Source organism: Tachypleus tridentatus, chromosome 4, assembly GCF_004210375.1.
Source record: "Tachypleus tridentatus isolate NWPU-2018 chromosome 4, ASM421037v1, whole genome shotgun sequence".
Lineage (NCBI taxonomy): Eukaryota > Metazoa > Arthropoda > Merostomata > Xiphosura > Limulidae > Tachypleus > Tachypleus tridentatus.
The window spans coordinates 39,977,013-39,989,191 of record NC_134828.1 but is presented as its reverse complement, the minus strand read 5'-3'; the positions used below and the strand labels follow the sequence as shown (position 1 = coordinate 39,989,191).

At 30.9% G+C, this 12,179-nt stretch overlaps 1 protein-coding gene across 10 annotated transcripts in view; it reads left to right on the top strand.

The window, feature by feature from the left end:
- Positions 1-12,179, top strand: part of Gcn2 (eukaryotic translation initiation factor 2 alpha kinase Gcn2) — a 159,706-nt gene that overhangs the window by 28,644 nt on the left and 118,883 nt on the right. For 9 of the 10 annotated variants that reach the window (XR_013027256.1, XM_076497828.1, XM_076497827.1 and 6 more), the window contains exons 4-6: positions 2,357-2,459; positions 5,113-5,286; positions 7,489-7,572. Coding sequence is in view for 7 of the 10 variants with exons in the window: in XM_076497828.1 (XP_076353943.1) it covers positions 2,357-2,459; positions 5,113-5,286; positions 7,489-7,572 (361 nt within the window). In the remaining 3 variants the exon portion in view is untranslated. Of the gene's footprint in view, positions 1-2,356; positions 2,460-5,112; positions 5,287-7,488; positions 7,573-12,179 lie in introns of those variants that run through there. The other variant, XM_076497834.1, reaches the window with a different exon arrangement.

The window sequence follows — 12,179 nt, the reverse complement described above, 5'->3', positions numbered from 1 at the left end:
CCCTCATTCACAGTTGTGTGATTGTGAGTCCAAAGCACAAAGCCACTGAGCCAAGCTGCCCCTAGTGTATAACAAAGCTGTCTTTTAAAATTGACATTTAGTGAATTTGGTGGTGTTAAACTGGAATACCCAGTTCTAATGGTGTATCTTTCAACTTCCTTTTCTTTCTGGTGTGGTACTATGTCAAGGAAGTTTACATTGCATATGGCAGTAAAAGCATTTGGTGGCCAGTTGATTTAAGAATGGCTGGAATCACCAAAATTGCCCAATAATTGTTGAAGTTATGGTTAAAACTGTCAGATAATTGGGTAAATAAAGATGCTGATCTCTGTTATTTTATTTTCATTCTTCATGCACAAAAAAAGAGGAAAGAAAAATAAATTTGCAATTTAGTTAATTGAGAAGTTTTTTTTCAGTATTTAATCAGTCTTACACATTATAAATAAATAAATATCTTATAATGCATATTTGCAGATTTCAAGTTATTGAAAGATGATAATTTTATATTAATGATAATCAGGAAGAATTGTAAGGTGAAAGTACCAGTTGCTGTTTATATGTATATCTATAGGGGAAAGCATTTAAAGGAAATGTAACATTTTAATTGGCTGTATTTTTAATGATACAGATTATGAGACAGGCCATCTAAATATAAACCCAATTTTGAAATTTGTTATTTTAAATCTGCCCATCTGTAGGTGCAAAAAACATGAGAAGAAGTGAAAATGGGTCTCTATTTTGAAAATTGAAATTATTGATGGAAAATTAAGGAAGGTATTTTACCCAGAAGGACAAGGAAAGTGTATGTTCCAAATGTGGCTCAAATACTCTCATAATATTAGAATGTAGAGCCAGTATAAAATTCTAAGTGAATGCTGTTTTTGTTTTCAGTATTTAAAGTGGGTAAATGTCAATATTTGGTTTATGACTTATCAACATGAAGAATAGGATACAATATTCTGTGCTTCACTGAAATTGGCCAAATAATTTTTTAGACCTTATTAACACCTTGCCACAATTTAAACTTTTTAGATTATTTATTGATGTGATTGAACCATTCTCCCTTATTATAGTATAGGAAAGTTTGCGAAGCTCTTCATACCTTGATTTGTTATTCAAGCACATAGCTGGATATAAACAAGACCTAATCCATGCTTAGAATATACCTGTTGCAATGTTACATAGGTTAAGTCCTTTTATCAGTAGCTAATAAAGGTAATTTTTCTAATGACACTAAAATTCTGTATCTCAATATGGCTGTTATTGGTGTTAAAACTTTTTATAAAATGAAGTAGAGAACATTGAACAAAAAGATGACCTAAGAAGGTCAAAACATTGTTCTCTACTTGGGTTTCTTGGCATCATGGACTTAAAAAATTCTATATAGCTTTTATGGGTTGTGAGCATATTTTAACTTGAATGCTTACCCATTCAAGTGATGTTGTTACTATAATATGTTTTGTAACATAATTTGTATCTACAGTCCATTTGAAATTAACATTTTTTAACCTAAAATAGTGTTTAGTGCTACTTGTTTGCTTAGGCATTTTTTATATATTCAAAAAACAATAATCCTGGAATTCTAAAAAATAGTTTATGTTCTATTAGACAGTTAATTGAAAAATAAAATGTTACAAAGAAAACAAGGTTTAGATTTGATTTGATACCAACCACTCATCAAGCTTTTACATGAAAATATTCCTGTGGTTTAGAAGTGCATATAGTTCAAAAGTAACAGAAATAAGAACATTTTAAGTATCCTTAAGATGTTTCTTCAAATAAATAATATCTTAGCATCATTTCAAAAGAGAAAAAATCATGATTAATTATTTTATACATACATACATGAAGTAGTTACTAGACAATAGATATTCATAGTAAATGTAGAGATAAAAATGTGCAGCAATTTTTGTTGATGCATGTAAAGTCACAGATCTGTTTTTGATGGAGTTTGAATTTATTATATAACACATGTATAACATCTGAACTTCAGAAAAAACATAAACCTTTTTTTTTTGTTCAGAGACAAAAATTATTATTCTGTTGCTTATACCTGTATAAATAATGGTTATTGATAATAATTTGAACTTTTTCAAATTGATAGCCAGAACTTCTAATGCTAATGTTTGAATTTTCATTTTTTTTTCTTTCGTGTCATTAAAGTAACTCTTCAAATTTTTTATTTTTTTAATTGAATTTATTTAACATTAATATTATTAGAGATTGTGTGAAAATTCAAATATTAATTATGAATTGAGTACATAAGTATACAATACCAAATACATTTATTGTAAAATTTGAATTGTGAACAGATTAGATAGTTTATACAATTAAAAGCTTCTTGTTACTTTCATAGGCCTCCTCATTTTTCTTTGAAAAATCCTGTAGGACTTTCAAACCATGCAGTTGAAGAATTAAGAGAACAATTAGTAGAAATATCTGAAAAATTGAAAGGAGAGGTAAGGAAGACTCTTCTGAGAAATGTTTTAAATTTGTTGATCATCTGAATTACAATGTAAAATTATAACCTGATTAGAGGTGCATATAGTTAGTTACAAGGTTGTTTTTTTAATACACTTTCTGAATATTTTAACCTCTAATTAGACAAGATCATCAAATTGTTCTTTGTAACTAGATTATTTTGTAAGAATATATAGCTAGTTTATAAACTCAGCTTCATGCTATACTGTTTGTACTTTTGTTTCTTCATTTTATTGATAGTTTGGTATTGTTAAGTAAAATAATTGTGTAAATTGTGTTGAAATACCAGTCTTAAAATTTACTGGATGTGAGATACCATGCTAGGTTATCTTAGCTAATTTGGTGAGTCTTGACACTGGGCAAAAAGTCTAATTAGCATTGGATTTGGTAAATGTGGTTAACATTTTATGATTTATCCTTCACCTTCATTCATAATTTTAGAAGTTGTTTTTTATTGTACTGAAATTTCAAATATAAATTATGAATTGAGTAAATAAGTGTACAATACCAAATGTATTGATTGTAAAATTTGAACTATGAACAGATTAGGTAGTTAATACAATTAAAAGATTATTGTTATTTATATAGCTCTCATCATTTTTCTTTGAAAAATCCTGTAGGACTTTCAAACTGTGCTCATTTCCCTATTCTTATTTCAATTTTTTTTTCCCTCCTTACTTGGGAGAGCAGTCACCATTCCACAACTGACTGCTGGCAGTGAAGTGTAATATGTACATGGGACATTGTGGGCCTGAGTACCCACATCTCAGTCTCCTAATTTCTGTTTCTATATCTATTGCTACTCTTTTATTTGTTATGTGGGACTGGTGAATAGAGGTTAAGACATATAGATGGTGTATCCCCACTCTATTGTAGGTCCTACTTCCACAGTCACCTCTAAAACCTAGTGTACATTTTATAATCCCACATTATAGCTTGTACCCTGGGATCTTTTCTTTTAGTGTAGTGTGTTTTATTTAATTTATTCTTGTTTTGGCTTGTTTTTTAAGTTATAACAAACTAATATATATATATTTTACAATATTTGACCTTCAGTGAGAAAAACAGGATTAAGTGAATAAAAGAAAGTTTTCTGTTCTTGTGCCAGAAACATAACTTAGTAACTTAATTTCAGTTTTCTTACACTGTGTTAGCAGTTCATTGTTAAAGATGCATATAAGCTATAATTAGGTCTTAACTCTGACAAAACAAAATAGGAGAGTTTGGTTTCACTTTATAGAAGTTATTTCTTTGAATTGATTTTCTTGTAGGGAAATTATTATGTGGCTTATTAAATGACCAGTATACCACCTTATATAGAGAAAGTCATAAACTGAAAATTACATAACCATATCTTCTTTGTTTAAATAATTTTGTTTATTCATATGATATTTGCTATAGTTAAATTATTTTTCCTTTTTCCACATGAATAAGCTGTGACTAAGTTCTTGGTAGTCTATGTAAACAAACATGTACTTATTACATGTAACTGTTTTGTTTCTTCGTTTATGCATTTACTTCACAAAATTCTCACGTTTTGTTAGGTTATGATAATCATTTAGATGGTTTTCATTTCATACAAGGAGTATATTTTTTGTTGTATCTCATAACTTGTAGTAGTGCATGCTAGAGAGATTTATACATTTTGTCAATAAAATTAGAAGGAAAATGAGATTAACTCTACAGGAGATAATAAAAACATTCTAGTTCAGCAAGTGCTACACAGTTATAACTTTAGCAGGGCTAGTAGGATGGTAGGATGTGAATTATTCAACTACCATCTCTGAAGAAATCATTATGGTGAAACCTCAGCTAAATTTTTTTTTTTTCCCTAAATTACTATGTGGAGAGTATTTGTCTTTTTTTCTTTTTCTTTTAATTGTTACTGTATCATAGAAAATTATCGTTTTATGTTTCATCTTAAGCTTTAGAAAGGATGGGGAAATGGTTGTCCAGTCATCAAAATTTTTTGTTAGTATATGTCATATTTCAAACCTAAGATATGTCAAAAGTGAATGTCTAATCTGTTTCTTTCACACCATGAGACTACTTTGAGGAAGCCTTTTGGTCAGTATTAGGACTTTACAGTTGGACTGCACCTATATTAACAAAAATCTAAAAATGCCTTTTATTTACAATACAAAGAATGATATAAAATGCCAAAGCTGGCAAAATGATGAATATAAATTACACTGAACCTATATTAACAAAAAAATCTAAAAATGTCTTTTATTTACAAAATAACAAATATAAATTAATCTTAGTATGGTCATTACAAAATTTAAATAATAAAAGTTTTCTAGTAAAATAAAGCAACAAAAAATTATTCTTTATTTATTATCACTGAATGTTGAAGAGAAGGCAAAGGAAATTTATTGTTTTTTGTTTTGTTTTTCTATAAAAATTATAATCATGATAAAAATATTGTCAGGAATGTTAGAAGATAAAGTTTGTCCTAAATTTTTGTATTTAAATTTTTTTTTCCAAGCAAAATAAAGATTTCAAAATCATGAATGTTTCAACTGTTAGTATAGTGTCTGTTATGTTATATAACTGTATGATGTAAAAGCAAGTCTCTCTGTTCTGTGCTGTGTATGATATTAAGGATTTAATAATCTTAAAAACACTCAGGTAATGATCTTGGAGCTGGCTCAGCATGTTCAAAAGTACCTTCATCTTCACAACACACCTCGCTACCAGTCATTTTATGATGAGATGCTAAGTAATAAAAAGCATTTGGAAGAGAAACAGGCTGAAGCATTAGAGAGGCAAAAAGAAAGACAAAAACTACTTGAAGAAAAACAGGTTTGTGTTATTTGTACTCCAAGAAATGGTGCAGTATTGTCATTATTTGATTGTTATTTCTGGATAACAGTCTCTACAAGAAAATCATTGTTTTTTGCAAGTAGTTTCAAAACTTGAACTTGGGCTATATTAAATTCATTCAACAAGTGAATTTTCAGGTAATGACTTTAGATTCATGGACAAGCTTTGCATTTGTGAAATATTTAACGTGGCTATCTTTGATATGGTTTCTTAAAAAGTGAAAAAGCGTACACGAATATTGTTGTTCATTATAGTTCTTAAAAATTATATAATCAGTATACCTGATTAATGGCTTTAATTGCTAATGATATAATAAAAAGACCATCTCCAAACAATATCAACAAATATAATGATTAATCAGTTTTGAAACAGACTTCAAGAACTTTAATAAACATTGAAACCTGTATTTATTTTGGGATTTAATGGAATGTTGTATAATATAAATACTGAATATCTTATAGTCTGGTAGTGTACATTTTGTAATTTTTATAAATTCTGATTTATATTGTACTGAATCTTTCCATGGCTATGTGTTAAAATCAGCATGAGGTGTTACATTTTGTAGTTTGACTGGTTAAGAACTTTATCTTTTTCACAGGATAGTTGCATTGTGTCCTTGTGTATAAGGGATACCATGTGATTAGTGCATGGAACATAATTAGTTAGAAATATAAAGTGTTTATTTTCTCTTTGTAAATACAACTTTAGGTCTTTCATAAAAATTCATTCCAAATTTTCAGAAAGACATTTCATTTTTATGATCTGAGAAAACCAAAATTTTGCTATAATGCTTTATTGATAATGTGGTTGTTAAATACTGTATTTGTCTGAATATAATAAACACCCAATTTTTAAAGCCAAATTGAATTTTTTGCACATCAGTTCTATAACACTTCCTTGAACCTTTGCTTAATCTTTTTCTGGTTTCCACAGCATATCATCATCCATCCCATCCATTGCCTTAGATGTGTAACATTTTAAAAAGTCTTTAATGATACTTTAATGATTTTCAAAGGTAGCTTCTAGTACAATACCTAACAAGATTAAATGTGTGAAAATATCATATGCAATCAATTCTTTAAGAGGTATTTGGAAAAAAAAAAGCTGCATATTATATTTATGCAAATATAGTAAAATAATCTCTTATTTCATTTTTCAATTTAAGTTTAATTAAACTTTACTATTTATTTTATATTTTGACTTCAGAACCTTGCAGTGGTCTATCCATTAACCCAATCAACCAGTTTTTTCTCTTCTTCCACTAATATAGTGCTTTAACCTCGCACCATGCTGCCTTGTCTCACTCATTTCAGCTGAAACAAAGTACTGCATATGTTTTTCCACATGTTAGATTCATAAACCTCTTGTTTCTTGCAGAAATTGACTGTGAGCTTGGCTTTTCTGTGAATTATTACAATGTCAGTTTAATACTAACTTGTCTTTCCAGTGAAAATAACTGTGTGTGTGTGTGTATATATATATATATTTATAATAACATATAAAAATGCTATAAAAAGTGCTTCTTTCATTTACTCATAGGGATTAAGTGTGAACAGTTTACTTTAGAAATTCAGAGAAATTCCTGTATCTGCATTCAAAAAGAGATTTGGTGACTACAATACATTAAGCAGTGCAGCAACAATACATTTTACTAGGTTGTTGGGTTGAGTGTGGTCCAGTTGGTAGCATAGTGGTATATTTATATATGAATCCATTATTTGTATCATCTTAACATGCACAAAAATGTTTATATCTTGTCATACACTTTGAGAAATTGGGTGCATTATGAGTGTGACATTCAAATTCTACTATTCTGGGTGCTGTTGACAAGTTTCCCTCATTGTAGTCTGGCTGTTCAAAATGTGGGAGATTTAGCAAAAATAGCTTTGGGTATTAGAATATCTTAATTTTTAGTAAATTTAATGTAATTATCTTTCTTCCTAATTATAGTTTTGGTTTCTGGTTGTAATTGCTAAAACATTATCCTTTTATCATCGATGGAAAGGTTTTTTACCATTACCATACCTTGTGTAAATGCATGGATGGAGATGATGTCTAGCATGATTAAATATGTTGGTGGAGATGATGAAGGGTTATCATATGCATTTTTGAAAAGATAGATTTATTTACTTATCATTATATTACTATTACTAATAAACTGATTTACTTCAACATTTATAGAGGCAAGCAATTCAAGAAGAAATTCAGAGGAAGAAAGAGGCTTTGAAAGAAGAAGCAAGAAAAAGAAGGGAACAAATACACCAGGTATATGTAAATTAAAATTAAATATTTTGACTTTCAAAATGTTTGATTAAGGAAAATAATGTATTAGAAACACAGAAGTCTAATTTCTTTTTTAGGTTGAACTGTAAAAATATAAGTGTGTGTAGTAATATGTGATTGTTTTATTGTTAATTTTTTTCTATCAAATACATTGACTTATCCATGATCCATCAGAAAATTTAACTTTACTTATAAAGCCTTATCTGTGAAGCCTATTTCCAAAATAATATATAAACAAGTTAATATCTAATCACAGGAATTTATGTAGAAACCAAAACCAAAATGTTAAAACAACGATTTAAATGCAACTTCTAAATTATGAGGACGTTACATTATAAATATTGCAAAGAGCAATTTAACAGTAATTTGAAAAAAAAGTTATTAAAAGGTATAACTGTTATTTTAAAGTAATAGTAAACATTCTACTTAGTGAATTATTAAGCAAATCAGGCATCTGATATGAAGTGAATGGTCATTGAGATTGTCATACATAGTGATGTCCTACAATCTTTTTTTCTGTATTTGGCACTTTCAAGTGATTGTAAGAATGAAGATGAAGAGTGTAACCCCACTACATCTGCTATATTCGGTACTGATAATGTCTATTACTCAATATTAATGCTCTTCAGATGAGTTGGGAAGTGACAATTTTTCTACAGGCTTTAACATTTTCTGTATAAAGGCTATAGTAATCAAAAGCCATGCTATACAAATGCTATAACACTTTGCTATTTTAGATTTATTGTTAACTTCAAGTATATAAATGATTGAGAGGAGGAAAACTGAGGAACGTATGAATGCAAGTGGTCATTGCTGTATCAAGTTCAGTGTTTTGTTCCATATATAGATGTAAGAAATAATGGTATTTTGGTTACAAGTTTCAAAAAAATTTTGTGGGGATGCAATAAGAATTATTTGTTTTGAACTGGGGAGCAGTTATTTAGAGATACTGATCAGATGTAGAAATTTTTCAAAGATAATTTTTTTTAAATATTCAAGGTAAAGATATTCCTTATAGAAAGAAAAGAGTGGCTGAAAATAAAATAAAACTAGTTTGGCTCACAAAGAGTTTAAGAGATAAAAAAAGAAAAAGCATAATAAATTTAAGAAATTTAAATTGATTGGTATGACAAGAGATTTAGAAGATTAAGAGAGTTTGTGAGCAGAAAATTCGGAAATCAAAATGGTTGGCTGAAAATATGAAAATTAATAGGATTTCTTTAAAGACACAAAGCATAAACAAAAACTTAGGATTGAGGTAGGACCCTTGAAAGTTGACAAAAGAAGGCTAGTATCTGTTAGTTATGAAATGGCTGGGTTATTAGATTTTGCCTTTTCTTCAATTTTTACTAGAGAATATTTAAGCAGTACTGCACATCTTAAACAGTTGATAAATGGAAATATCAAACAGTACAGCTACATTAATTCTGAGCTGGTTAAGAAAATCTGGATGTTTTTAGAACAGCTTCTGGGCAAAACAGTATTTCCCCAAGGGTTTTGAAGAATATTAAAGATTGGAAATGTGACCACTTACTATTATTTTTTATCAGTTTTTGAGTAGTGGGTAGGTACTAGAATACTGGAAGCTAGGTTGTGTTACTCCTCTTTTCAAGGAAGGTGATAAAAACTGCTCCAGTAATTATAGACCAATTATTTCTACATCAGTTATGGGAAGAGTTTTGGGAAGTCTGTTAAAAGATGATTTTCAGAATCATTTAATAAAGTTCACAATTGTATCAGGTAGTCAATATGGTTTCACTGAGGGAAAATCTCACATTACGAATATTTTGATATTCTTAGAAAATGTTACTGTGTATATAGGTGAGGATAATGGTGTAGATTTGGTGTATCTGGATTTTAAGAAAGCATTTGACAAAGTGCCACATAAAAGACTTGTAAAAACAATTGTATCTGTAGGTGTGGGTGATAAGTTAGCATATTGGAGAGAAGAGTGTCTGGATGGAAGAAAGCAGAGAGTTGTTACAAATGGAGTTCATTCAAAATGTCACAAAGTATGATACCCCAGGGCTCAGTTTTAGAACCTTTGCTCTTTTTTGATTGACATCATTGATAGAGATGAAGGAATAGTAAATAAATTACTTAAATTTGCTGGCTGTGAAGAGGATGCTGCCGGTTTACAAAAGGATTTAGATCATTTAGCAAGTTGGCCAAATAAATGGCAGATGAGTTTTAATTATAATAAATGCAAAATAATGCATGTGAGTAACTGTAATTTGAATTATGAGTATAATTCAGATGGGAATAACCTTAAGAGTGTCATGAAAGAAATGTATCTTGGTGTAGAGGTTAATCATTCTCTTAAGCCATCCAAGCAGTGTGCTGTTGCTAGTGGTAAGGCAAATAGGATTTCAGGTTGTATCCACAGAAATATTGAATACTAGTCTAAAAAGGCTGTAATTGCATTGTACAGGTCATTGGTTAAGCTGCATTTAGAATATTGTGTTTTGTGTTGGGTGCTTTACCTTAGGAATGATATGGAATTATTGTAAAGGGTTCAGCAAAGGGTTACTAGTAGGGTGTTTAGGATGGAGGAGTTGTAATATGAAGAAAGGCTGAAATTTCTCAAATTGTTTTTTCTTGAAAAAATAAGAGTTAGAAGAGGGATTTGATTGAGGTGTTTAAAATAGTAAAGGGAATTGATAGTGTTGATGCCTCATCTTTTTTCATACATCACAATGAAAATATTAGGACTTGAGATACACACAATATACATTTTGGCATGATAACTGTCATCTTCAGCTAAGACAGTTTCATTTGTCTAACAGGGTGGTTGGTCTTTGGATGTTATAGAACAGGGGGTTCCCAACCTTTTGGCACTTGCGACCCCTTACCTAAAAGTTTGAAACCCATGTGACCCCCGACTTGGGGCTTACTATCAGCAGCTTAATTTTTCTTTTATTTTCTGTGAGGAGAGGGAAAGAAACATCTAAAAAAAATATTTAAAAATTCTGTAATTATTTATTAGCAAATTAAATCACATTGGTCCAACCTGAATTCACAAAAAGAACATATATTTCTTAAAATAATATTAACATAGGTTTGAACAGCTATCCAATCCAGCTAGTGAGATGCCTGATGTGGCCGAGCATTTGTTAGAGCCAGTCTCATGTCATCTCCAACATCCAATCTGTTCCTATTCTTTGTTTTTATATTGACAAGAGTGGAAAATTCTGCCTCACACAAGTAGGTAGAAGCAAATAGAACAAGGACACGTAAAGCTATCATGCTGACTTTGGAGTATGACTGATACATAGCACACCAGAACTGAGTCACGGATTTCACCTTGAAGAGATCACGAGCTGAAGAGTCGTTTTTTAGATCCAGAAATTCATCTTGGATATCATCTAGGATGCTGGATACATCAAGTTCAGTACAAAATGGGTTCCTTACCAGGGCCTCCTGTTCCTGTGATAGCTCAGGGAAGTAACGCTCGACTTCCTTTTCTAGAGACTGAAGATGTTCGGTAATCTCATCCTTGAGGAACTGATCCAGTTGGATCTGAGACTCATCCGTCATTCCACAAAGTTTTTCAAACATAGCGATGTTTCCAAGATTGGTTTTCCGATGCCAGTTCTGCAGTTTGGAAACAAAGGCCCGAAGACTATCTTGAAAAAGTAGAACATGTGTTTCCCTTCCTTGAAGCTTCAAATTGAGCTTGTTCAGCTGGTCAAAAATGTCGGCTAGGTACGCAACCCTTTTATTCCATGCTTCATCTTCGGAAGTGAGCTACAAGATCTTTCTTTTCTTGAGTCTCCAGGAATAGCTTTATTTCATCTTTCATTTCAAAGACACGATTAATAACGTTTCCTTTCGACAACCAACGTACTGCTGTGTAGGAGAGAAGGACTTCGTGGTCAGCATTCATGTCTTTGCATAGTTCTTTTCTTTGAATAGGCGAGTGTTGAGTGCTTGAGTCTTCACATAATTTACAATTTTGATTACAGATTCAAGCACTTCCTGCAGAGAGGCAGGGAGAGTCTTACTGGCGAGAGCATATCGGTGAATCATGCAGTGGATGCCCTTTGCTTGAGGTGCTAGCTTCTTCACTCTCGACTGGAATCCTGATTTCGATCCCAGCATAGCCGGTGCCCCATCCGCATAAACCCCACACACGTTTTCCCATTGAAGATCTTCGTCTTGAAAAAAGTTGAAACTTTTTCCATGACATCATCAGCTTTTGTTGTGGTTTCAAGTGCACTGCAGAATAAGAATTCGTCTTTGATGTCTCTTGAACTAATGTATCTCACGAAGACAAGCAACGTTTTCCCATTGAAGATCTTCGTCTTGAAAAAAGTTGAAACTTTTTCCATGACATCAATAGCTTTTGTTGTGGTTTCAAGTGCACTGCCGAATAAGAATTCGTCTTTGATGTCACTTGAATTAATGTATCTCACGAAGACAAGCAACTGAGAACATGAACTCACATCTGTTGACTCGTTGAGCTGAAAGGAGACAAAGGGGAACCCTTGATTTCAGTCAAAACCTGTTCCTTCACATCCATAGACATTTTAGAAATGCGCCTCTGTATAGTATTATTTGACAGGGATACTTGCTGCATCTTCTTTGCA